The 27,107-nt window shown below is 44.2% G+C and overlaps 2 protein-coding genes across 4 annotated transcripts in view; one reads left to right on the forward strand and one right to left on the reverse strand.

The window, feature by feature from the left end:
* Positions 1-7,606, reverse strand: part of CAPZB (capping actin protein of muscle Z-line subunit beta) — a 66,622-nt gene extending 59,016 nt beyond the window's left edge. Inside the window, exons 1-3 of one of the 3 annotated variants that reach the window (XM_064678896.1) lie at positions 7,557-7,606; positions 6,695-6,829; positions 748-856 (exon numbers count right to left, since the gene is read on the reverse strand). In XM_064678896.1, coding sequence (XP_064534966.1) covers positions 748-834 — 87 coding nt within the window. In that variant the 5' untranslated portion in view covers positions 835-856; positions 6,695-6,829; positions 7,557-7,606. Of the gene's footprint in view, positions 1-747; positions 857-6,694; positions 6,980-7,556 lie in introns of those variants that run through there. The other 2 variants (XM_064678893.1, XM_064678892.1) reach the window with 2 other exon arrangements.
* On the forward strand, positions 7,099-22,589 carry MICOS10 (mitochondrial contact site and cristae organizing system subunit 10). The gene is made up of 4 exons (XM_064678903.1): positions 7,099-7,225; positions 18,769-18,816; positions 19,424-19,533; positions 22,345-22,589. Exons 1-4 carry the CDS (start codon positions 7,159-7,161, stop codon positions 22,351-22,353), a joined length of 234 nt encoding a protein of 77 aa, XP_064534973.1. The 5' UTR covers positions 7,099-7,158; the 3' UTR covers positions 22,354-22,589.
* Positions 22,590-27,107: the final 4,518 nt, after the last annotated feature.

Genomic DNA, 27,107 nt, shown 5'->3' on the forward strand with positions numbered 1-27,107 from the left:
CTCCCGGCAGTAATTAAGAAAAGCAAACCTGTTCATTACACAGAGCAGATAATTCATTCATTTTCCAGGGCTCCACACATCTAACGTGTGTGCCTTCCTTGGGACTGGGAAGCCAGAATTGCTAAATTTGACAATGCCCTTCTAAAACTTCCTTATTTTTATCACAAAACTCATGCAATTTATTCAATGACAACTATACTTGTAGTAGCTTTTAGTTTTGGACAGAAACAGCTCCTATTTGCTTGCTGAAGAGGCAGAGCAGGAGCAGAATTAGGCAGCCCAGTACATTTTAAACAATTTGAGATCCAAATGAATGTCAAGGCCAAGAGGATGTTTTTCTTAGCGGAAGACATACAAGCATCCTGGATTTTGTTTTCCTGCTAATAGGTATAAAGAAGAATAAACAGCTGCTTTTTGTTTTCCCCAAAAATATCTGCATTAAGAGGATCTGCAGATTCCTTCTGAAATTGATGTCACATCTTTTTTCAAATGAGGACCAGCTGCTTGCTTTGCTTGTTTACAGCAGGACAGGCTTCAGGGAATTTTGGTTGTTTGTTTATTAAGATGTAGGAAGGGACTCTCTCCCCGGCAGGCTCCACTTTGGAGTGTGGAGTGGATCCCAGCAGGCAAAAAATCCATGGATGTCCCTACCATCCTGCCTTCTGTCGGGATTTGTGGAGGGGTTGGCACCAAATACAGCAAATTCAGGGATATTCCATAAATCCCAGTGCTGTGAGCTGGCATTACCTGTACCTCGGGCATTTCCCAAACCTCCTGGCGTGGAATCACCCACCTAAACGGGACAAAGTGCTCAAAAGGCTTCGTGTGAGGCATCACCCCTCTGTAAAATGAGGGTCTGTAAACAAAGGAAGCAAACAATGATGTCACTTGATGGCTTAACGGCCCAACAACATCGGATTCATGTGCAATTAATAACAAGGCTTTTGATCCTGCAATCAGCAGCTCTAAAATCCATGTGCTTTCCCTGTACATTTGATTACACTCAAGGAAGCAAAAGGATAAACACTTATTAGCATTACAAAGTACTTTTCGCATTCAGCCAGAACTTCCTGAAGCTTTAGTGGTCCAGCACGCTGTGGTTTTTATTTTATCCCCCTGCGTGCATGGTGAAACACTGTTTATTTTGTTTATTCCAGCATTTCTCCAGGACCAAGGGGGACTGTGAGAACGTGCTTAGGAACAAAATCCTAGAGAAAACCTTCATACTTCACTAACTAGTCATTTTTTTAATAAAAAAACATCTTAAGCCTTTTCTTTAGGTCACATTGCCCATTTTCTTTCACGGCACTTGAAAGGTATGTAAACTTTTATTAAGAGTTCTCATAAATTGAATTTATGCTGCAAGAGTCTTCCAGCAATGGTAAAGTTTAGCTTGCTGGGTTTTATTAGTCAGAGTCAGTAAACCAGCAGCATCACTTGATTTGAGGCTGAAAACTGAGCGTTTCTTGGAAAGTAATATAGGAAAAAGATACCTACAACACTACCCAACGTCTTGGAATTCTGTGTTCAAGCCACAGATTGTTCTCACTATGGAGATCTTTGTACACAGTGTCAAAATAGCACACAAACAATAAAAAAAGTCTCCCATTGCAATTCCAAAGCAGCTTTGCTGAGTGCACTCTTGGAATATGAAGGTTTTAAGAGTTCCCCCATTTCCTACAGGAACCGAGTAAATCTAAATGCCATGTTTAATGAAAAACAACATATTGCTTGTTTAGTGTGAGGTTTGAGGTATTCCCATCCCTGCACTAAGAATGTTAAACCCGACTTTTTCCACTCCATCAGCAGCCAAGATGTCCATGCACTGCAGGACTTTTGGGATCCCAAGTTTTCCAGCACGTCCCACTTAGCTGCATTTCCTAGGATGCTGCTTATTTCTCTGCTTGCAACTTCTCCTTTAACTTTATATTTTCAGCAGAGAAATCTTAACAGACAAGAGCCTTCACAAATGTCTTCAGCCTGAGCAAAGAGTATTGACAACATTCTGTCAAACCTGGTCATTAACTGTAACAATAATATCTGTCATTAAAAAAGAATCAAGGAGAAGCTGATTAAATACACCAGAAGGAAACAAAACTTTCTATTTCCTTACTCTTTCCTTGACACGTTGCACTTCACTTGAAGCCTGCTGATATACCAGCCAAAAGAATTGTGAGGGCCTGGATTCTTTCTTAATACAATAGTCATGGTTCACTAGTTAGAATCTGTACAGAATTAGCCAGAGACACGGACGAATGGAAAAACATGCTTAAAGGCTGAAAAATAGCCCTTTTTCATGGCTTAGTCCTTAAAAAACCTCATCAATACAGCACTCGAGGAGTTTTTCTATGTCTACTAATCTAAAAAATGATCACAAAATAGTACACCGCAAATAAAGACAAGAAATGTCACAGCAGTGCTTTTGCCTGGAATTTAGGAGTTAGCAAAAACTCAGGTCAGTGTTTCCATGCAAGTGCTTTCCTCCAGAGATTTTGGGTGCAAACTTCATCTTCACAGCTAAAGCAGCAGAAAGCAGAATTAGTACAATGAGCTGTGACACATCTTGTTCCATTTTTCCAATTTCTGCCTCAAGCAGCCATACCTGACAGCTGGAACCAGCACCACCCACTGAATCCAACAAAAGTGGTCTGGAAATACATCAGCACAGACACAAAATGTGCTAATTAACGGGAATGTGATCAACATGAAAAGCCTGAGTGGTGTTTCACTGCATCACAAGCTGTCCCTCCTGCAAGTCAACTCAGCCTTCAGACTATTGTTCATCCCCACAGGATCCAACTGCCATCCACATAAAATCAATAAGGATAGAACAGGAGACTTAATGGAGTCTCTGGCACCTTTCCCATTTCAGGGCAAAGTCCTGCTGAGAAGGGGTTTCTTTTTACTCGACTTCAGGCTTAAACTTTTTGTCGTCGTTGCTTGGGTAGCTGAAAGGTTTTCAAAGAGAAAACGAGGCATCAGTGCCTGCTGGTGAATGTGCCATGTGTCTGGGAGTTAAAATCCAACACACTAGCATGGAGTCTGAGAGCTGGAGGTTCCTGCCCACATCTGAGCTCTCTGGAACATGAAAAAAGAGTTCTGGAAGTACAGAAAGCAAGTGGGGCCCACACCAAGGCTGTGTCAACCATTTCAAGCAGACAACTCCTACTCTACTGCCTTCCTATGCAGATCTTGACAGAAAAATAAATGATAAATGTGGGGGGGAGGTGATTCATATTGTGTAAAACTATAGGAGAAGTTACATGAGTATTCTTTGTAAAAGAGGAGAGCAAGAACATATTAGTATCCCATGGGAAATGAGAGGAGAGATGCTATAGGATTCTTTGAAAAAACAGAATAAGAGGTGATACACTCAGCCTAGGGAAGGTTCAAGATTTAAAAGAAACTTGCTAGGAAGTTTTAAAACAAAATCTGTTGGGGTGAGGGTGAGCCATCCTGTCCTGCATTACAGACAACCAGAACTAATGGTTAAAAGAAAGTCTGTTCTGTTGAAAAGGGTTTGAACTCTGGCTGGTGCAGCTCCAGAGGAGCTCCTCTTCTCCACATGCAAGTATGGAATCACAGAATCATTAAGGTTGGAAAAAACGTCCATGATCATCGAGTCCACCCTGTGCCCAATGCCCACCTTGTCCCCAGCCCAGAGCACTGAGTGCCATGGCCAGGCCTTCCTTGGGCACCTCCAGGACTGGGAACTCCAAACCTCCCTGGGCAGCCCCTTCCAGTGCCTGACCACCCTTTCCAGGAAGAAATTCCTCCTGATGTCCAACCTGAGCTTCCCCTGGTACCGCTTGAGGCTGTTTCCTCTTTTTCTGTCACTCATTGCCCAGGAGCAGAGCCCGACCCCCCCCCTCCCCCGGCTCCCCCCTCCTGTCAGGGAGTTGCAGAGCCAGAAGGTCCCCCCCTGAGCCTCCTTTTCTCCAGGCTGAGCCCCCCCAGCTCCCTCAGCTGCTCCTGGTGCTCCAGACCCTTCCCCAGCTTCATTCTCTTCTCTGGACATGCTCCAGCCTCTCAATGTCCTTCTTAAAGTGAGAGGCCCAGAACTGGACACAGCACTGGCGGTGCCCTCTGCATGGCTTCTTCCACTACACACCAGGGAAAGAGCAATTTTGAAGAAAAATAGTTGTACTTATTCATCTGAGATTCCCAGTCCTGCCTCTGGGTTGTCTGATGGCCACCTGCTGAAAACCTAACCAATATCTAACTCCTAGTCTGTGAGGAATCTTCCTAATTCCATACACAACTCAAGCCGGGTATACAGTTAAGAAAACTGATGCTACAAGCTCTGAACATACTAAAAGTTTAATTCCATCAGAGAAATACAGCAATTATTTTGAAGCTTTCTGGCTTCATTCAACCTCCTCTATTCTTTTATACATTTATTTACTGGAAAGAAAGGAGAAGAGAGCGTGAGGGGAGAAGGGAGGGAAGGAGCCCTGGGACAACACATGCTGGGCTGTAAAATGTAAAGAAGGTTTTTCAAAACTGCACGTTCTAAACATCACCTTGGAGTTACACAACAATAAATACTCAATATTGCACTGCAAGGGTCTAATTGCCAAGTAACTATAGCAATGGAGAGAAAAGCCTGTCTTTGGACACATTTCCTCCTGCCTTAATTTTTCCCTGGGGTGGGAAGGGGTGCAGAGAATGCGCTCTAGATCCTTAATGGATAACGTTTTCCAGAGCCCCCTCTGATCACTCAGTGACTGTGGGATTTAAAAGCAGTAGAGTGATTTCTCCAAAGAAAGCTGAACGTTCAAAACAATTACCCTGAACTATTCCATCCCCTTGGAAAGGGTTTAATGCACCAGGTTCTGAGGTGAGGCTGTCAGGATACACTGAGACACAGCAATGACCCTCTATGAAGCACCTCGCTCACCACCGCTTCCTTCATCCCAAAAAACAGAGCTTTCCAGGGAGCCCAAAAGCCTGAAAATGAGTAAGTGTGAAGTGAGACTACACTGGCCTGCACTGAACATTTGTTTTTGCCAAGAGAAGACCACATTTCTGTGTTGGTTTTAAACACTGCCCTCAGGAATTTAATTTTGGGGATGAAAATTCAAGAATTATTTGGAGTCTTCAAGTTATCTTTCCCCTCTTGATATTTTCCAGAGCTGTTTGGAAATGGGAGGGTGGAGCTGGCACCACTGGGGCAGTGGTTTCAGAAAACACTTCTGTCTTCATTCAGGGAAAAAACTGCTGGATCATGTTGATATTTTTATAAGTAACTCGATGCATGGTTCTATTTTGGAGACCAACTATGCAGCAACGCAGACTGATTTGAGCAAATTGCAGGGGGAGGAAGAGAAAATGAAGATCCCCTTAGAGAACAAGAATTGCCTTCTCCAGCTAAACCTCTTGAACCTCCAAGGGCTCAGTTTAACCATGTGCCTTTCAAAAAAAAGTTTTAAAAGCAGCCATTTATATTTATAACTAAGTAAAAATAAAAGGTAATTGTGGTTGTTTCAGTGACATGTGAAGAAGTTGAACTAAACCAATTAAAGGTAAAAATCTTCCATGTTTACTCCAGATCAAGACCAATTATGCTTTTATGACAAATGAAAGACCTCAAAAAACACAACTTAATAAAATTGTGCCAACTTCAGGGACTTTTCACTTCTATTTGTTGCCTTAGTCTGTAATTGACTTGTTAAAGAACTTCCAGTTTTATGAAGCAGCAGAGCCTCCTCCACCTTGATAAAGAAAACTGCCAGCACTTAAAACAAGTAACCACAGCTAAAAATTGTCTCACAGTGTGAATGGGAAGATTAGTACTTGAAAAACATGCTGTGTTTTTTCACAAGGCTTCTAGAGAATGCCTTCCAGCCAGCCTACACAACATTTGCAACATAAAATTCATTATAGTAGCTTTGGAGACATTCACACTTATGCTCCTGGCTCCACAAAGGTGTAGCATAGTTCAGGGTGGGCCAACATCCCATAAATAATTGGGAACCCTTCCCACAAACTCTAAAATTAGGGGAAAAAATAGTGTGTGTGTATATATATATATATATATATATATATATGTATATGGAAGAAATCCTTCCCTGTGAGGGTTGGGAGGCCCTGGCACAGGTTCCCCAGAGAAGCTGTGGCTGCCCCAGCCCTGGAAGTGTCCAAGGCCAGGTTGGACGGGGCTTGGAGCAACCTGGGCTAGTGGAAGGTGTCCCTGCCCATGGCAGGGGGTGGCACTGGATGAGCTTTAAGGTCCCTTCCAACCCAAACCATCCCATGATTTTGTAATTCTAATTATCAACTTCTTGTATGGAGTAACTTCTTGAATATGACAGAATGATCTTGCTAACATTATTCAGCTCCTTTTCCCAAATAAACAGGATGATGGGGGGCCTGGGTTGCTCATAAAATGAGGTGATTTCTGAGACATCAACAGGGATTGACAACAGCTGTTTTTTCACAAGCCTGGACCTCATTTCAAGGCCTGATGAGGCCAGACAGCACAGATCACAGAATTGTTGGTGTCCAATCCCACTGCCAAGGCTGGGTCACCTGGAGCAGGCAACACAGGAACGTGTTCAAGTGGGTTTGGAATGTCTCCAGAAAGGGAGAATCCAGGCCCTCCCTGGGCAGCTGTTCCAGTGCTATGCCACCCTCAGCATAAAGTTCTTCCTCATCTTGAGGTGATGCAGGACCTCTGCCAGGAAAAACTTACACGGGAAGGTGTCCACTGGATGTACCCAACCCTGCAGTGAGAGACTTTGTCCTGCAGCACAGGTGGGTTCTTACCACGGCTGAGGCGAGAGCGCTGAGGGCAGCGGAGCGGCCGCTGTGGGCCCAACGCGGGGACCTGCGAGGAGATGGGAATGCTGCCATAGCCTGAGGGAGAAGAGGGCTACCAAGGACACAACGGGAACTCTAGACGGAAAGATGGTGCCCAGGACGGGCTGGGGCCGGGCCGGGCCCTACGGGGCAAACGGCGTTTTGGGCCGAATCCTACGGGGAAAAGGGGGATTTTGGTCCGGGCCCAAGGTCGGGCGCTGTGGCCATGACGCCCACCCGCCGGTAACCATGGCAACGGCGGCGGGGAACTCTCGCGAGATCTGCCCCCGCGAGCAAGTGGCGGTGCCTCAGGTCTCGCGAGAGTTGTGCGGGGGAGGAGGCGAGGGGACGGGCAAGATGGCGTCGGAGGGCGACCTAGGCAGGAAGTGGGACCGGTGTGTGGCGGACTCGGCCGTGAAGCTGGGTAAGGGCGGCGTGGGCTCGACGGGGCTCGACGGGGCGGGGAAGAGCGGCGACGGCCGCCCGGGCGCTCCGAAGCTGCGGGAGCGGCCCCCCGCGCGTCCCCCCGGCGCGGGGCCCGGTGCCCTCCGGCGGCCCGGGCTCGCCTCAGGGCGGCTGTGGCCCCGGACGGGGCGCGGGGGGCGCGGAGGATCCGCCCTCAGCGCTGCCCCCGCGGTCGGGCAGAGCCGGGGACCCCGGGCCCGGCAAGGTGACCTTGGCCGCGGAGTCGGACCCTCGGCGGGCCCGCTCCCGGCTCAGCGCAGCCCGGGCGTGCTCGACCTCTGGGTACTCACTGAGTTGAAGAGGAGAGGTTTCCGTGCGGAATGTGGGACGGCTCCCGCCCGGAATGAATGAGCCCCGGGCAGGCACAGCTGGTCCTGCCGTGCAGCGACCTTGCCTGCCTTCGGCTCCACTGCGGCCGTGGGTTTGAGCTCGGTCCGTGCAGAGCTGTTCACATCACTCAGTGCACCAGGGGAGGCTGTGTTTATTAAAAGCAATAGGCAGCGTGACACGCGGAGAGCTCTGGCACGTGTTACTGGGTACAGTGTGTGGACTATGACATTGAGAAGCTCCGTCCATGTCCCAGCCGTGGGACTGCAGTTCTGCCTTTTCTTTAAGTAGGGGACCAGTTCTATTGTTTTTTCCGGTTTTATTTGTCCTTAAAGTTCGGGCTGTGCACACGCCTGTAGCGCTTCAGGTCTGCAACTAAACATTTGTAAGGTTTCACTGAGTCCTGCGAGTTTTACCAATGATGGTGACTGTGAGCTCGGTGCTCATCCTGTGACCGGCTGCCAAGTGACACCAGACAGAGCTTCTGCCTTCACAAAATGTGTTTACAAACCCAAATCTTTAATTCAACATATGGAGCAAGAAGTGCAGCGTCTGACACGCAAGGTATTCATTCCATGTTGGTGCAGATGACTCTTACAACCATAAGTAATATCTGGGAAACGTGAATGTTTATTACTTCTTGTTCTAGTGGTCTTGTGCTTGAAAGCTGATGAGGAACTCAGGGGTTTTAGTTGCCTAATACTTTTCCATTAGAAAAGATGTTTAATAATTTTAAGTAAACTGAAACTCCCATTGTTTATAACAGACCTTTGGAAAGTGTCAAGTGCTCCAGAGCAGTGTTTTCCCTTATGAAATTCTATTCAGGTTTGTCTGACAAACATATCCAGATATGTTTATATTTCCATAGCATTGGTTGCTTTATCATAAAATATTAAGTATGCCAAATTATAAACAAGAGCTTGTTCCATCCTGCAGCTGTACATGTAGGAATTCTGTACATCCTCTCTCCTGGAGGCTGAAAGAAGCGAATACAGGGTTGACTTCCCAGAATTCCAGACTGATTTGGGTTGGAAGGGACCTTAAAGATCATCCAGTGCCACCCCCTGCCATGGGCAGGGACACCTTCCACTGGCCCAGGTTGCTCCAAGCCCCGTCCAACCTGACCTTGGACACTTCCAGGGATGGGGCAGCCACAGGTTCTCTGGGCAGCCTGTGACAGGGCCTCACCACCCTCACAGGGAAGAATTTGTCCCTAGTATCCAATCTAAACCTACTCTCTTATCAGTTTGAAGCCATTCCGCCTTGTTCTGTCACTTCAGGCCCTTGTAAAAAGTCTCTCTCCACCTTACCTGTCGGCTCCTTCAGATACTGGGAGGCCATAATTAGGTCACCCTGGAACCTTCTCTTCTCCAGGCTGAAGAATCCCAGTTCTCTCACCCTTTCCTCCCAGCAATGCTGCTCCATCCCTCTGATCCTCTTGGTGCCTCCTCTGGACTGGCTCCAGCAGCTCCATGTCCTTCCTGTGCTGGGCCCCCAGGGCTGGAGGCAGCTCTGCAGGGGGGTCCCACCTGAGGGGGCAGAGGGGCAGAATCCCCCCCTCCCCTGCTGCCCACACTGGGGGATCAGCCCAGGACACATCCAGGGCATGTCCAGCCTCTCACCCACCAGCACCTCCAAGTTCTTCTCCTAGGGCTGTTCTCCATTGTGTCGTTCCCCAGCCCAGGTGCAGGACCAGCACTTGTTCTTGTTGAACCTCATGAGATTCTGGTGGGCCACTGCTTGAGCTTGTTCAGGTCCTCTTGGATGGCCCTGTCCTTCAGGTGTGTCTGCACCACTCAGATTGGTGTCACCTGCACTTGATGCAGCCAGTGCCTTCAGCAGGCCTTGCTATTTAATTTGGTGTTTTCTTCCATCCTAAAATGGCAGCAGAAGAAAGGGAATATACTTTGCCTCGTGCTTGCATACTCTAGGCCAAGGATTGATTCTCAGTGTTGGCTTCACAGTGGCATTGAGTAAAGATTCATGTTTTTCATTAGATTGCCTAAAAAGGTCACGTGCACTGTGACATGCATTGTGATTAGCAGCTCTTTAATTTATTACCAAACCCACTGTGATGGGCTGGGACACTCTTTGTGAGTGAGAGCATTTTTCTGGTTTGTGTGCTTTTACAATTGATCAGTAACTGAAACATCTGTGCTGACAACCTCCTCCTTGGTATTACCAGCAAATGACTTGGGATGAACTTGGGAAGTCAGAGCAACCCCAAAATTGCTTCATACTCCAGTAGTTTGTGACTGAAGATGATGATGGCCTTTAAATGTGAAGTGACTCAGTGCCCAAGCTGTGTGCTGACAACATAGATTTTCCCAGGCTATCCCAGTAGGAATGATTGTTTGCTCTGCAGGGACATTAAAACCTTGCATGGTTGTGATGATTGGTTTTGTAATATTACTACAAAGTTTGCTGGAGTTTCCAATAAACTGTCAAGGGAGGTTGTTGTACTGGAAAGAAAAAAAATAAACTTTTTTACTTGAGAATTTAGTTAGTTGTTACCTGGGATATGAGATTTCGTAAACTTTGTACTTTTTTGTCAGAGTTTTCCTTTTTGTGGCCACGGTTTCCTTCCCAAATGCTCCTTTACATCCTGAGTGCTACAGCCAGGGAGATCTTTCCAGCCAGTGGCTGGGGAAAAACAAACATTGTGATTAGCTGTGTGTTTTCCCATTCCAAACTCTCTAAATAAACGGAAGCACTGAATTTCTGAAGCCTTGCATGTGGGACACTTCCCAGAGTCCATGAGAACTCTGGACAGATAACTCCTGTGAATTAGTTTGAGGGCTAGAGGGACATGGGAAACAGAAGAGAGGGATGTAGAGCTCTTGGGCTGGCTTTATTAGCAATAATCTGCTTTTAAATATTAGTCCTTCAGGATTCCCACTATGCCGGTGTTTGTAGTTAGCTGTGTTTGTAGTTGTGCTGCACTGTTTTAGTTGGAGATGGAGCTTCTGGAAAAAACTTGATCTCCTGCCACTAAAACGTCCAAAATAAATATTTATCTTGTGTTCCATCCTTTGAGATGCTGCATTATGTTTTTGAGCTCTTAGTCGCTACCTGTGTGTGTCTTGTAATTTGGTGTGAACTTTTTCCTGTTAGTTCCAAACAGAATGCTGTCAGGCATTGTTAAGGCAGTATTTCATTTCAAAGAGTAAGTAAACGTCTTTATGCCTGCACAAAACATTGAGCTATTGTTAAATGGAGTTTAGGTGCTCACCTCCTTTTTGTTAGGACTGATATTTATTTGTTTTGGTCAGGATGGGGATGGGTCTTGGTGGTTTTGTTCCCCTTCCATTCCAAATGTAGCTGTGAGCACTGTATGTGTAAAGGGGCTGGGTTGTGCTTTCTTGGCTGACCAGGAGGTTTCTGATGGGTGATCCAGGTCGTGCTGGCTGTGGCTTTGCGCTATTCCTAAGTCTTTTCACCCGCGCAGTCATTTAAATAGTTTAACTTTCTGTTCCCTCTTTCATCCTGATACTGACTTTTTCCATAACAAAAAGCTATGTGTTACTTTTTTACAGAAAAGTTGCTTGTTCATGTGTGGGGAAGAAGAATCAAACTGCAGTGACTTTCTTTTTCTTCCCAGCCTGCCAACCTTTCTAAACTCCTGTATCTGCCCCGGGCTTCACAGCCATTTCTTCCTTCTCATCAGTAGAGCTGTGCAGAGGAGGGACGTTGAAGTAGGTAGTGTTGTGTTCTTCCTCCATCCTGCAGGCTCCAAACCCTGTTCAAAGGGTCGGTTTGTTTGTTTGACTGATTGATAGTTCACGTCTGTTTATTTGGAAAGACAATTACTCACAAAAGACTGACAGCTGTTTTTTGCTGCGAGGCTGTAATTTTGGACAAATTATTATTATAAGCTGTTTCCAGGGGACAGAGAGGCAATAAAGAGTATGAGCAGTAGGGAGGGAGGTTTGTGTGCCTGCATGTCTTGGTTTGTTTTGAAGCTGTTGTAGTTTTAAATGAGTTGAGCACTGTAATTTCACTGTTACTGAAAGGTAGTCCTAGGAAAGCTGTTTGTTTCTTGACCTCTTGAGTGTGAAGTTGCTGTGTTGAAGTTCATTTTTTTTTCAGGAGAGAAATGTTTTGATGTATGTCTGTGCCTGACCAAAATGCAGCCTGGAAGCTTGTAAATAACCCAGTTGTAGCGATGTTCATTTTCCTCAAATCCTCTGTTTTGACATCTGCAAATAAAGCACTTCTAATTTCCATGTAATAGGGATTTTTTTTTAAGAGAAAAGGGCACTTTGAATTCTCCTGCAACTGTTAACATGATTTTTTCTGGCTTGCATCATCTGGCCTGCTTGAATAGCTGTTCTGTTAATGGCAAGGGTGAAATTGTATTGTTTGAGTCATTGCACAGATTGGATGTTTCAGAAAGAATCATTGTATGGATTGCAATGTCAGTGTTTTTAAATAATCCTTCACATGGTTATGAATAGGATAAAGTCAGTCTATATAATGATAAAACTTGATTATACTTTCTGAAAACCGGATTAGACTTTATCTAAATATACAAAAATCCTGACATTCCTGTTTTGAAGTGCTTTTTTGCTTGGCAATTGTAATGTGACCATCCAGTCTTAGCTACTGGGTCAAAAGGCTTGTTCTTCCTTTGGTGTTTTGTTTTTAGTAGTGGAGAACATGGATATTATGTGAGCACACAACTGCATTGTTGTGTGAGCTTTGTTTGTAACCCCAACTTCTTTTGCTTTGTCCTACATAAGATCCAACTCTACTTGTTGTGTCCTACAGACCAAGTAGTGTAAATATTAACTGCTCATGGCTCAGGCTGTGCAGGGAGGCAGTACAGACAACAGAAAATGTTTTCTTTGGAAGAGGTGGATGAATGCTGTTCCAAGAATAGGCTTTTAGTCAAAAATCTAACAGCAGTATTTAGTTTTGATGTTAGCAGAGTTCTGAATACAATGACCACCTATAAATTAAGGGGCTGTTATCTTCTGTTGGAAGAAAAAGCTAGGAAAAACTTTAGGAATCCAGGTCTCCTCCTGACTGCATTGTGCCCTGCTGTTCCTCTTGGCTGCCCACCCCAGTGAGTCAAGGAGCTGTGTCCTGCCTAGGAGTGCCTGACCAGCTCCCTGACTCTTCCAGCCTGCTCTTGGTGTCCTTTGGTGCAAGAGAACGTGAGGAAAAAGCTGTGACATCCATCTGCTCGTGCAGTGTTTGCAAACCCCAGACCTCCTAAGCTCTGCTCCGCTGGAAATGAATCCTGAGTGCTCTGACTTCCTGGTCCCCTGCATTAGTGCGTTGGTGAGGTGCCAACTGTGCCTTTTTTGGGAGTTGGCACACAGTGACACCACTCGGAGGAAAGAGGCTGGAGCCAAGTGACATCTTACACCTCTTATTTGGTCCTCGAGATGTTACAGCAGTAGGTGGGAACAACTCTTTGTTCCTTGTTGTATCAGAAACAGTTCTCTGAGACAATCCTTTCAGGAATGTTATCATTATCAAGGATGCTGGCAGATCCTTGATAATAAATGAGTAGCGAGGGGTTTGAGAAGGATCAGGCTCCTTTCCTCATCATTCCTGCCAGTGAGATGCCCCCAAACTCTTGTTGCTGTAAACTGCCTCTATTTCTGAGCTGGGCCAGCAGACGTCAGTACTGGCCAGCCTTTGCTGGATGGGTATGAAGCACCATCGTTGCCAACCCTCATAGGCTGCAAAAGCCCTAAATGTGGATGTGTTTACTGCTGCTAAACTTTTATTTTTACCAATGCTATTGTTGTCATTAGCAGAATATTTTATTATAGTAAGAGAAGGTAAAGTTTCCTGTCAGAGGTGTATTTTCTATATTATGAATGTCTTCTTGATTTCTCACATATGTGCTTCTAAACGGAGTGTGGCCCTGATTTGTCTAAAAGCTTGCTGCAATATTGATTGTAGAACCATGGAATGTTTTGGGTTGGAAGGGACCTTAAAGCTCATCTTGTTCGATTAGATGAACATGCCACGGGCAGGGACACCTTCCACTAGCCCAGGTTGCTCCAAGCCTCATCCAACCTGGCCTTGAACATTTCCAGGGCTGGGGCAGCCACAGGTTCTCTGGGCAACCTGTGCCAGGGCCTCACCACCCTCACAGTAAAGTTGCATTGTCTTCTCAACGAGCAGCTTCCACTCCTCTCCCCTTCCCATTTTAAAAGAGGGAGGAAATGTTTGTGCCCTCAGGTCTCACAGCTCATCCATCACTGTGAGGATGAAAAGTTTCTGGTCCATTCCAAGGTTATTGCTGTGGTTCCTTGGTAGATCACAGGCACTTCTTGCCTGTCCCTCTGCAGAAGTGCTGATGTTTATCCAAGGTTTGCCTTCAGGCAGTGTTTGACCTGCACGAGTGCTTAAAGGTGAAACCAGCCCCCTGAAAGAATGTCAGGATTTTTTATTATGATGATATTTGGATGCTAATATTCTGTTATTCTAAATATTCTGTGTTACTACAGTCACATGCTAGAAGAAAACAAAACATGCTTTTTTCTTCTTCTTCGTCAAGAACTTGGGATATAATTTCACCATATTTTCTTCCAGTGTCCTTGCTCATTTTTCTGTCTGCTACATAAACAATCCACACCACAGGGGAGGTGGGAATGAAAGCTTCAGAGTTGGTGTTTGAAGAAAATCCGATTCCTGCCACTAAGACCTTGCTAAGAGTGCTTAAAATTTATGCTCTCCGTAAATAAGTGATTTCATGGCCTCGTATTTCTAACTGGTGCTAAGTGAAGGCCCTGGTGTATGTTCTTCCCTAGTTTTGCAAAGCACTTTTCTATGGATCTTGTCGAAGTGGGATTGAAGGCTGAAGCTCTCAGTTTTTGTCTTTGTGTGTGAGGAATGGCAAAGGCAAATAATAGTTTTCTTTTTGTCAAATTAAGTAATTGAAAACCTTCCAGCTGCTATAGTAATAGCAACACATCTGCCAGATGTCAAGGAGCATATTTTAATCCTTCTATTTTAAGTTTCAAGCAAAGTCCATGTAGGTGTGGCTGTCTTAAAGCTGCCTCAGCCCAGAGCTACTTGGGTAGCCTAGGAGAGAACTGTGTAGAATTGTTCTTGGAGGGACTGTTGATTAAATTTATAGAAACAGCTTTTCCCAGATGTTCTTGTGGGGCAGGAGCCCATCCTGAAGATTTGTATTTCTCTCAGACACTTTTATGATGTCCTATTGGGTATACGGCGCGTGCTCTCCTGTGTATGAGGTTGATTTGAGGTACCGGGACGTTTTTCTTGGAAGGTGTAAGAGCCAAAAAACAAGTTAAATGAGAAAGTTTTGGAGACTGGGCTTGGTGCCTAATCCCAATTCCGTGTGGCTGTGCCGGTCCGTGTGACCAGGACGTGTCCCAGGGAGTGGGAGTGCAATGTCCACAGAACTGTCCTGTCCCCTGTTGACACTGTAAATGAGTTTAGGCTGAAGTGACAGATGTGGGGTGGAAGAGACTGTTTTTCTAGTTAAACATTTTAAACTGTCAGAGAAGGTGAAAAATGCATTGTACTGCTTCCTGTGGCCTTTTCCTCCAAAGAGTCTGTCATGCAAGAAAGGGAGGGGAAAAAAAATCAAGCCCTTTGCTTTTCCATGTTCGTTTGTTTTTATTGTAAGATAAACCTTTCATGTTTTATTGTTATGAAGTTAAAGCCTGGCCTAGAGGTGCTGGTCTTTAGGAGGAGCAGCTGGAGTGTCCCCTGGTCAGGTGGGAGGCCCTTTGAAGCAACATGTTGCCTCTTTAAAAGGTAATTGAGGATGTGAGAACTTAAACCTGTAAAACTCATCCACAGCTCGGCCTTTGTTTATCTCTGGTGTAACTTTATATAGAATTAAAGTGAAATGCATTACTTTGCTCCCGAGGCAAGATGGTTTTGCTCCCCCGTGGTCCTGGAGACACAGGAAATGACCACATAACCACAAATACTTTCTAGTGGAATGAAGATGAGTGACAAACTATCTGCAGAAAGAGGTTCTTAACCAGATGGGCTAAGGAATTCAATGTAGCTGAAGGGTCTGGGTTTAAGTTAAAACCAATTTTTAAATGTTAAAACCAAGTAGAAGAGAGCAAATGCTGTATGTGCACTGGTTGATGTGAGGGGGCAAATTTGGTGTTTATTGTTGGCAGGGCATGGTGATCAGAACAGTTTCCTGCACAGTGTCCTACTGTGCCTCAGTAGGAGAGGAGTGAACTCAACTACCTTTGAGATGAGGAAAACTAAGGTACATTTTTTTTTTTGCTCTGTTTCTCAAGTTGCCTTCTTGTACAGAAAACCAAAACCCATTAGCTGTCAGATTTCCTTCACTTCTCTGTAGCATTTTCATTATTTAAAGCAAGGCCTTAGCTATCTTACCATCATCTTTTTGTACTAATTGTCACTGTGCTCCCCTTCCCACTGGAACAGTGTGCAGTCATGGCCTCTAAAATTGCACAAAAATTGTGTTTTCATGAAAAAGAACATTCCCTTCAAATTAGCTGCTTCAGAAAAAAGCTTTCTTAGGAAAAACAGAGTATTCTAAAGTCAGTCATGCTGGACCACATCTGCTTAACAGTGGTGTTGGCGTGGGGCAAGGCCTAGTTTTTGTTCTGGGCTTAGGCTGAATTGCAGTTGACAGAAATAAATTTTTCACCTTTTAAGCATATCTTGTAGCTTCCCTCATGGCCAACAGGAAGCAGCATTGATGGCATCTGTGTGGAGCCCTCACTGAGGGCTTGTAATGTGAGAGAGCATCTGAAGGAGGTGAAGAGAAAATGAGATAATGAATGATTTCTGGAAGTAGATGGAAAGAAACTGTGCTAATTACTGTTGCTTCCTTAGTGCAGGGTTGTCTTGAGACAAAAATGTGAACAGTTCACCACGAGGCTAGTGAGAAGAATTTGGGTTTGACTGGTGGAAAATGTGGTGACATTAGAAACTGCCCAGGCTGTGCATGCAGATGATGCAGGATTTGTCATCCCATGCATAAATTCTCATCCATTGGCTCAACTGTTTGGGTCGGCAGAGGGGATCTTCCCGGGGACAGGAAGCCTAGGACTGGCATCTCTCCCTCGGGGCAGCCCTGCTGAACTGGGGCAGCTCAAACACCTGGTGCTGACTGAGCAGAAAGAATTCCCTCCAGAAAGTCCTTCTCAGGCCTAAAGTACAACAGCCCAAACCAAACCGGCAGCACGACCTGGATTGTAGGAACAGGCTGGCAGAGGAGGTGGTCGGAGGACCAAACATGCGTCCCTTGAATGGATTCTAGGAGATAGTAATTATCCTTAATGGCATAAACACTCTGGGAGAGCCAGCACTGGGCTGTAGCAAAGGTACCGAAGGAAGGTTGTGCTGGAGAGGGGGAATCAGCATGGGGAGCCACGGCTCCAGGAATACCTGATGTCTCTGCCAGGCTCTGTACGAACCCCGGGCAGTGAGACGCGTTTGTGGGAGGTGCTCCAAGGAGTGAATCTCTTACTGTCTGAAATGCAGAAAAACCCTGGAGCTCTGAGCAGACATCCGAGGCTCCAAGACTTTCCCTTAGCTGTGCAAATGATTAGAGTGAAAACCTGACCTTGTGTGAAGTGCTTGGGCTCGAAAATGTCTGGGGGAGTTATGTCAGGAGCACTTGGCGGCGGTCAGAGCTCTTCCTGCACTGCATGTTTTGTGAGGCTACCCGGAAGCTGGAATGACCTGGTAAAGTAGTTACCTCTGGCACAACTGAAATCTGGAGTAAAATGAAGAGATTTCAAATCAGCTCTTATTTCCAGCTCTCACTAAGTACAGATAGTAAAGCACTAATGAGAGTGCACATAAGGAGGTTTATTCCGATCATGTTTGGTCACCTCTGTTCTAATATTCAAGGTTTCATAATCAATAAAAAACGTGGAATGCTTAGTTAATGTGCTACGTGGTGCATCCTAATGTACAATGATGTATTAAGTATTGTTTGAGTAAACTGTTCCCCAGTAGAAACTACCATTAATATACTTTTTGCAAGGAGAAAGGTTTGAAGAGCAAAAGAAAACTTAAAAGAAAGAAGCCTCATCCTATATGCCAAGAGGGTACAGGATTTCTTGGCATTTTTCTGGACTCAAGTAATGTGTCCAACAGGATCTTAAGTAAGGATCACATGCTTTTAGGAATATAAAAAAAAGGGATGTATTTTAATTAATAAACTTGTTACACTTAAATTACATTTCTTGTATTGCAAGGAGAGAATTGAAACCCATAACAGGATGTGTTTGCTGCAAAATAAACGTGAAACTGTTGGTTATTTTTTTTAACAAGCATATGCATGACTGATGTTTTTTTTCCTTTTTTAAACTTCTGTATTTCCATGCCTTATCTAAAATTCTTGTCTTTAGTGCATAAAATTAAAGGTAGAATTTGCCCACTCAGCTGCAAGTTTTCACTGTTACATTTATTGGGTCTTGAGAGGAGTTTTGCAGACTTGCCTGACTTCTTGCAGAAAATCCTAAGCTCACCTTCCAAGGAAAGCAAAAATTATTTTTAAATATACTGACTGTTTTAATGGCTCTGGATACATTTTTTTTCAACTGCTGCACTTATTTCTATATATAGTATTAAGGATGTGAAAAGTCATTCGTTCCTAATGTGTTTAAATATGCTCCATAATGAATGTTGTGGATGTGAAAGATAAGCAGCCTGGAGCTTTCTTTGTAAGGGATAGAATAACACAAAGCTTTAAAGTTCTGCTGCCCTCAGGACACACATTGAAGCAGTTAAAGTAGTGAGATAAACGAAATACACTGAGATATTCATCTGCAAAATCTAAAGCTCAAGAACACAATAAGTTTTCATTTAAGTGTTTCTCATTTGCTGACAATGAACCAAATAAATCTTAATTCCACGTTGTAGATGGTGACAGAAATTTAGGAACTTTCCCTGGGATGAGAGTCTGGTTTGTTTCCCAAATCTTTCTGATAATGTACTTATTGTGTATGTTGGGATTCTAATCTGAATCAACTGCTTACAGTTACTTAAAAAACAAGAATTGTTTTTTTTCAGAATTGCTATTTAAGAACAGTTTGGTGTGCTGAAATTACACATAGTCAGATATTCATAGTCTGATACTCCTGAGTTGGAACAAAGAATTGCTGTAAAGAATGAAATAATTTTCCATTACTCTGTATTATATTAATCCTCACTCACTGACTGCATTTCTTGTTGCAGGTGCTGGATTTGGATTAGGAATTGTTTTCTCAGTCATTTTCTTCAAAAGTAAGTACTGCAGTGATCCTGATGCCTGGTTTCCCAGTTTCCATCTGTTGTAGGCATATTTTAAAACCAAGAAGTCTTAGAGGTGTATAAAACTTAATCAGCATGCTAGACCAATTCCTCTATTATTTGCCCTGTCTTTTCTGTTGAAATGGAGTTCCCCAAACTTTCAGCTGTTGTGTAACAAGGTTGTTACCCGTGGTACCTCTCCGAGCTCCTCCTGTGCTCAGCTCAAATCCTGGAATTGCAGGAGACCCTGAGCCAAATCGCCGGAGCCATGTGTCTAGACATCAGTTTATGCCAGTCTTTCCAGGGTTTTAAAACTGATCTTAGTTCTTTAGTTATGCTTTGGTAACAGAATGATTTTCAGTAATACATTGGATTCAGAGCTTGCTCTCTGTTAAATTCCAGATGTGATGTCTTACGGATACTCTTCTTCTTCTCCAGTGCCCTGGTTTGTAGCTGATTCTTGACTCGTAGAACAAAAGTGCATAATATGCATCTTCTAGCAACTTAGTCTTTCTTGGTGCTTGTATAACAATATATAACAAACAGCTTTCCTTGACTTTGATTTGCCCTCTCTGCTTGCCCTCTCTATTCTCTCCCACAGGAAAGACATGGCCTATTGCTTTTGGGTCAGGGATGGGGTTAGGAATGGCTTATTCCAATTGTCAACACGACTTCCAGTCTCCATATCTTCTCCATGGTAAATTTGTAAAAGTAAGTACCAGTGCTGGTTTGTGTTGGTTTGTAAGGTAGACAGCATTTACAAGGATATTCCTCTGCCTTTCCCAAAGGAGTACTAGTAAGAAGAAACTCGTGTTGCCAGAGCAGGAGTGGTTCCCCTGCTCTTCAGAAATTTTTAATAACCGGTGTGTTTAAGCATAAACTTAATTAGACTGAATACATGGAATTAGTTTAACAGATCCTGCAGGTGGGTTTTGCCACAACCTGAAAATCTTTATAATAAAAATACATGTCAGAAAAACTAAACTAATAGTAAGATTCTTCAGACTTCAGAGATGAGCTGGGAAGAAACTTAAAGGCATGTCAGGTAGATTTGTCTGTGGAAGCAGATCTTTGATCTCCAGTGGGGGTTTTGCGGTTTTTTCAACATGAAAACACTGATCACTTGTAAGTTTTGTGGCTTGTTTGGCTGGATTGTAGTGTAGTAACTAGTCTGAAAAAACCCGTACACTTTAAACAGTTTTGAAGATCATTTCAATGAGCTCAGTCTTATCACTGACCGTGCTGAGATAAAATATTTTAAAATAGATTAATTAGCAGGATCCATTTTTGAACTCACAAACTGGCTGCAGTGCACCAAGTCCACAAACTGACTCCATTAATATTTTTTTAATTTCTTCACATGTAAAAGTTGGGGCTGTTCTCATGGTAATTTATTATTGTAGTATCTGGAACACAAAAAAGGTGTGTGTGCACATTTTGGATCCATGAAGCCATGGACTGCTTAAAGCATCTCAGTGATACCAGTGGAGAGGCATCCACCAGGATATATTTGTAGTTACTTTAGCACTTCAGAAAGTACTGAGGTAAAATGTTCTGCCAGAAGCTTTTCATGGAGCACACAGAGTGCAAAAATTGCTCCCATATTATTCCTCTGCCTGATGATGAGGCCTGAAGGTGTTTTTAGGCATTTCCTGATGCATCTAGAGCTGTAAGTTGAGCCCGGTCCTCCTTGAATTTACTGGCAGATGAGCTTTTGCCAGCCTTCTGCAGCCCTACCAGACAAACCTGCTTACAAATGTTTCCTCCAGCTGCCTCTTAAAGGGGAACAATAGCAAGATTCTCAAACAACTTCCTGGGAATAAAATATTTTGGAGAGCAATGTAGAGAAACTGTGACTTGGATGCAGCTGATTAGCACTGCCAGCTACTGCCCAGAATGAAAAATCTGTGCATGATTCTTTTGGCCAGATTTGTTAACATTAGGACGTGTTAGCTTTCCACATCATCCTGAGGGTATTCCTCCAATTTATGTCTCCAGAAAGAAGCTGGAATGGCCTGTCTATGGCTTCACGAGTGATAGATGCCCTGTTCACATGTTCTGAGAGAGCATTATTCATTCAAGGATGCTCCTTACTAGGGATGTTGGGCAGCAGAAAACTGAGTGTCAGGTCAGCCTAGTAAGGGATTTTGTTGGGATTAAGGACAAATCTGTGTTCTGGAGCAAGGGTGATCCTTGGAAGCATGAAATAACTGAAAGGACACTTCCCAGAAGACACCCAGCTGCCTGCATGGCACAAGACTAGACACGTAGTTTCCAGTACACTGTCTTTGGCACAAAGAGCTTGAGGCTGCTGAGAGAGGGAAAATGTGGATGAAGCCACGTAATGGTTAATGTCATTAATTCCCTCCGAAATGTTGTGTCATGGATAATGGCTCTAGGGTTATTACAACCAGATTATTTCATTTCTCTTGGTTAGGAACATGGAAAACATTGTTGCATTATCACTCATCTGTTTTTTTTCTAGAAAATTTGTTATAACTAAACTCTGTAGGACTTCCTTACACAACTGAGTTCTGTTCAAATGTTAACCTGTCAAATTGAGAGATTCTGCAAGAAAATCAGCTTTATTAGAGAGAAATGTAACACGGATTAACTTGGACAAAATTATTTCTAGTTTTCTGTTCACAGAATCACAGGATAACTTGAGTTGGAAAGGACTTCAAGGAGGTCATGGGGGTCAGCTGTGAGGTTATTCAGGGTTTTGTCCAGTTGGGATTCTTGATTCTTCAGGATCAAATTCTTAAAAGAACAGAGAACATTCACAATACCGAATAATCAGGAGATGACAAAGTGATGTTGCAGCTGTTCTGGCTGTAACTTGGACCATCACACTGCCCATCCTTCGGGTTAGAAATTTGATCATGAAACACTATAATGCCAATGCAGGAGCCATTCATCCAGACCAAGAGACTATTTAAAATGCAGAAAAGTTCTAATTTGTGGTCGTAAGATTCTGAGAGCTTTTTAAGTAATTTGATCAAATGGATTTCACTGTGACTTCAGCTGAATTTAAAGCCAACATCTAGCAATTATTTCATGGCTATGGCTGTGAACTACACGGCCCAGATTCCTTGCAAAGTGGAAAAGATGATATTTTTCAGGTTATTTAGCCTGTATTATCACCCAAACCCCATAACCCTGTACTGTGCTAGCAGTGTGGATTATACTGATATGCAGGAATACAAGAAGGCAACTTCAGCCTTCCCACCTGCCTTTTGTGGCTTTTATTTCTGTCTGATTTCTCTTCAGCCTGTGAACAGTTAACTTGAACAATAACGTTGGGGTTTTTTGAAGTACCCAATTTATCAGAATGGAGGGTTATGCATGAAAATAGCTGCTTCATTTCTCCATACACAACTTCTTGCTCTAGCAAAGGATAAAAATGTTCCTGTACCCCTTGGAAATGTCACAAAGCTCCATGACTTGCTTTACATCCTGCAGCACCTTCAATGTAAGGAACCCAAATGGCTTTTTAATAATATAAACCTTCTTGCTTTACAGGAACAGTGACTAATGGCTGAGACTATCCCAGTGGGAAGGAAGGAGAAGTCAATGATTATTCCTCAGGAATACTGAAGTGCCCCTGGAATAAGCCAACATTCTTCAGTAACGATCACCAGTAACTCTTTATACTCCAACAAACTGTTTCTGTATATGAAACAAAGTTCTGTTGCTTGTTTTGTATAGTGTCTGAAAAGCGCAAAGGAGAGCTCTTCTGGGTAATAAATAAAGGAGAAATGGCCTTCTCTAGTGTGTTGACTTTGTCTGTGAGTGAGAGAGAGAGAGAGAATGGAAGGAGAGAACTTCATCTGGAGTGCCCAGCATCTGGGGCCACCTGGGCCAAAGCCACTGGGAGAGCTCTTCAGCAAAGAGCCCCATCGTCTGTTCCTCCCCACTCCCAAGAGCCAGCCCCCATCTGACAGCCAGTTCAAAGAAGCATTCCCACCTCATAAATCACCCACTAGACCCCTGCTGCCTGTGCCGGTGTGTGGAGAGGAATATAAATACTCCTATGTCCTGTTTGTACAGTTGCCCTTTAAAATTGGAGTTTTGTCGTCTCAGAAGAGGTGGAATCCAAAGTGATAAATCCAAACTGTTTGATGCAGGAAGCCGGTGCTGTCTCTTGTAGCTTTGGGTCATGGAGCAACCCAGGTTTGAAACTTCCTGAGATAGTGGGTGAATTAAGCAGCTGCTAATGCTGTCTGGCTCTGAGCTTACCTGTGAGGCTGATTGTTTTCCCCCCCTCTCTTCAGTGGGAGAATAGAGAGGTTTCAGTGTGTGGGAGTGGGTCACAAATATTTAAAGCTCTTTATTACCTTGACAAGTCACTGGTCCAAGTGCTTCACTTCTATTTTACATTTACCCCAGTCCTCATGATGACTTGTTGGCATGTTGTCTGGTGTTCTCCTGACTCAAGAGATTGTCTTTGCTGCTTCTTTACTGAGCACAGTTTTCTAGCTATGAAAATGGCTCTCCAGGACCTCATTTCTTTGTCCCACACTTGCTGCGTGTTCATAGAGCACACGGAATAAATGCATGTCTCCCAAGATAGAAAGGGAATGGGATAGACTGATATGGAACTTGGCTTTATTGAAAGCCTGTTCTGCTTCACAGTGAGTGCTGATAGATGAAAAAGTGACGAGTACACAAAGGAAAACATGTTGTGCAATATTTGTTTTTTAAACCACGGCAAAAAAGGACGGGGATGAACTGAGGGGCAGTTGAGAGGGCTTGAGGAACTCCTTATCTTACTGAGTTTTGCTCTGGGTGCTGCAGCAAGTCCTGCATTCCCACCTCTCCTGAGCGCTGCTGTGTGGATCCTGCAAACTGGGGAAACATGCTGAGCTGTGCCCAGAGTCAACAGACACTGAGGAGCTCGCCCGGAGCAAAGGACTTGTGAAATAGAATCACTGCAGTGCCAGAGCAGCATTAGGACTGTCAGAGCATGATACCATCCAGGACCATTGCTCCAGCATGTCCTTGTTTTTCCACCTCCTCCCTTGCTGGACTGCATTCATCAGTCAGGGCAAAACAGCCCATTGAAAACAGGATATCTTTTCTTTCTTGCTGCTTTTGAATCATTTTATCCAGCCCCAATTTTTAATTTGAACTATGTACTTTGGAGCCATAGCTCCTCTGTGGTTTGGAAAGGGCTTTTATGGAGTTCTCTGTGTGTGTGCTGCAATCTGGGAAGCCAGTGGGATCCACTGGAGAGAAGAGCAGCAGCCTGGGCAAGAACCAGGAGAACCAAAAGCAGTGGCAACCGAATATAACGACTGTCAACATTCAGGAAAAGCTTCAGCTCGTGCTGTGTCATTTGGGCTGTGATGATGAGTTCAGTTTTTATTTAGTGTCCCTGAAAACGTGTTGTCCTGCCCTCACATGCTCTGCTTCAGCTCAAACAGGACTTCCCAGAGTTAATTCTTACTTTGACCTCCTGTGGCCTGTGACAAAGAGGTTCTTCTGGCCCTGGAACTCAGAGAAATCAATTGTAGATACTGATTCCTTTACACGTCCTTTATTGCCAGAGTGAGAATAATCAGAATAAATGTTCTTACTCATCAATGTGAGGTCAACAAGAGTGAGCGTGGAAAAATTGCACAATTTTAGAAGTGGAAATTTAATTTGTCATTGCTTCTTAAATGGGGTAAAACTTAATTTTTTGGTTTTTTTCATAGCTGCCTTGCTTGTTGTTGTCTGTGTTGATGTATGTATATATATATGTATGTGCACATATAACTACCACATAAAGGGTCTGTATTTGTTTTGCTTTATTTAATTAGAGATATATTATTCCAAGCCTATTTTTGAACCTGTCCATGTAAGCTGTGCAAAATATCTTGTGAGGACAAGTCTCCTGTTTCCCTCTGTGGGAATGAGACCATACCATTCCCAACTGAGGTTGGAATAGGAACAGTTTCCTGCTGCTTGATTTCTAATTACATAAATGGAAGGGGGGCAAAGTGGAAATTCTAAGTACCAAAAGGCATGTTAAATTTAGTATAATACACTCATCTGGAAACTATCACATTTTTCCTTCTTTCTTAAGCCTGCTGAAATCATTGCGTCGTCTGTGGCGTGATTTGGATTGGTCCCAGAAAGTGCAAACAAGATAGGCCTAAGAAAGGCAGGTGTCCCTACCCAGACTTAATGAGACCTTTTAGTAGAGAAGTTGTATCACGATTTTAATAGGAAAATGGTGGGTATGCAGTGAGTAAGGAAAAAAAAAGCTGTTTGCTGACGAGAACTGGTTTTGAACGTTTAACAACTCCCCAAGTGCTCGACTGACCACAAATCTGCCTCTTTAACAGCTTGATTAGATGTCTGCTGAGGCTTTGAGATGAATAAACAAGTCACGGAAAGCAGAGACAGCGGGGAAAAAAATATCAAGCTGCTTTTCTCTTGTTTATCCGAGTTGCTCATGTTTGATCAAGATACCGTCATTGCTTTGTGTTCCAGTCCTGCCTGGAGCTGGGGCCAAGAGCAGGACCCGGCTGTATGTGGTGCTGTACACACAAATAAAAACCAGCCTCTGCCCTGGAGAACTTACAAACTAAACAGATGGGCTGGAGGGAGGTGGGAGGGTTTGTAATTCCCATTTTAAAGATGGGAGAAGCTGTAGGCAAGGTCAGGGATAACTCGGGGAGGGAATGTGGTGTGGAGCCGGGACTCAGATTTGAAGTTTGGAGCCATTGACTCCATCAGCCCTTCATTTCTGACTGGCTTTTCACTTGGCAGGTGAGGGAGTCTCGAGGGAAGGCTGCCCACCTGCCCAGAAGAGTATGTTCTGCCACCCTTTGCTATCCTCAAATTGCCCCAAATTCCCAGGGGCTAATCTCTGTTAATTTAGGAATTCCATTTTAATGTCCAGGGGGTGATTGCTTCTGGAATCACTAATAGGTGTAAACCACTGGGATTTTCAATATTGACTTTGTTGTAAATCTGAATCTGATAAGGAGAGAAAACATTGAAACATATTCCCAATTCTTTATATCTCCGTAGTAAATCTACTTTAAATGTGAATTTAGGTAACAGATCAAGGAAGAGGGAAGGTATCAAGGGGGCAGCAGCATTCCAGTACTGTGGAATCCCAGACCAGTTTGGGTTGGAAAGGACCTTAAAGCTCATCCAGTGCCACCCCCTGCCATGGGGGTGTCCCATGGGCAGGGACACCTTCCACCAGCCCAGGTTGCTCCAAGCCCCATCCAACCTGGCCTTGGACACTTCCAGGGCTGGGGCAGCCACAGCTTCTCTGGGGAACCTGTGCCAGGGCCTCACCACCCTCACAGGGCAGAATTTATCCCTAATATCCAGTCTATCCAATCTCTGTCAGTTTGAATCCATTCCCCCTTGTCCTGTCACTACATGCTCTTCTAAATAGTCTCTCTCCAGTAGTGGAAGCACAGCAGTGATGGTGTGCTTCTCCAAAGGAGAAGAAATTGGTTTCCCGGATATTTGTACTGGGTTCCCTCTGAGTTTTTGGAGCAATGCAGAACAAAGCACAAAGGTTCTGGTTTGCAAATGCAAATACTGTGTGCACAAGTGGACTAAAGGTGACTGGTTGTCGTAGTGACCTACCATGAGGTACAGCTGATGCTGTAGCTGGAAGGGGGAAGCTCATGGTGGAGCTGGGGAACCCCTGATCCGTGACCTGCTGGGAAAACCCCATTTTTCAGCAGCAATCTGAACTGCTGAATGGCTGAGTTTTGTTACTTTCCACCACCACCACACAGATCCCACAACAATAAAAAAACTTTCTCCTTGTCTCCCACCCCATTCCTGCCTTTGGAAATGGGACTGGTGCAGATTTTGGCACGCCAGCCCCTGTAGGCAGCTGTGTCTGTACTGCTCCAAGAGTCCAGCCTATAGCCCACCCACGGAGAAATGCTTAACTGAGATTGAAACTAAATGGGAACATAGTTTATGGAAATTCAGCTGTAAGATCGCTGTTCTCTTGTGACTTCTGGCTGTCAGCACTTTGCTGTACAGCACCGCAGGCTGCTGGGGCTGGATGTTCCTCATGGTGCTGGATACCCACCTCCTGGAGCTTGTAAAGATGCTGAGAAAGTTGTTGGTGACTAATAAATCACTCTTCATCTCTAGTCTTTATTGGTAGCGCTTGTAAAGTCTCCAGCTCTGGGTTAAGAGTGGATGCCCCTTCCTGGAAAAGGTCATGCCCCTGATCAGTTCAAATTCAGTTCATAAATCATATGAAAGAGTGTGTTTCTTTTTAGAGGTTTTAGAGGATATTCTTCCTCCTTCTC

Source organism: Pseudopipra pipra, chromosome 22 (assembly GCF_036250125.1).
Source record: "Pseudopipra pipra isolate bDixPip1 chromosome 22, bDixPip1.hap1, whole genome shotgun sequence".
NCBI lineage: Eukaryota > Metazoa > Chordata > Aves > Passeriformes > Pipridae > Pseudopipra > Pseudopipra pipra.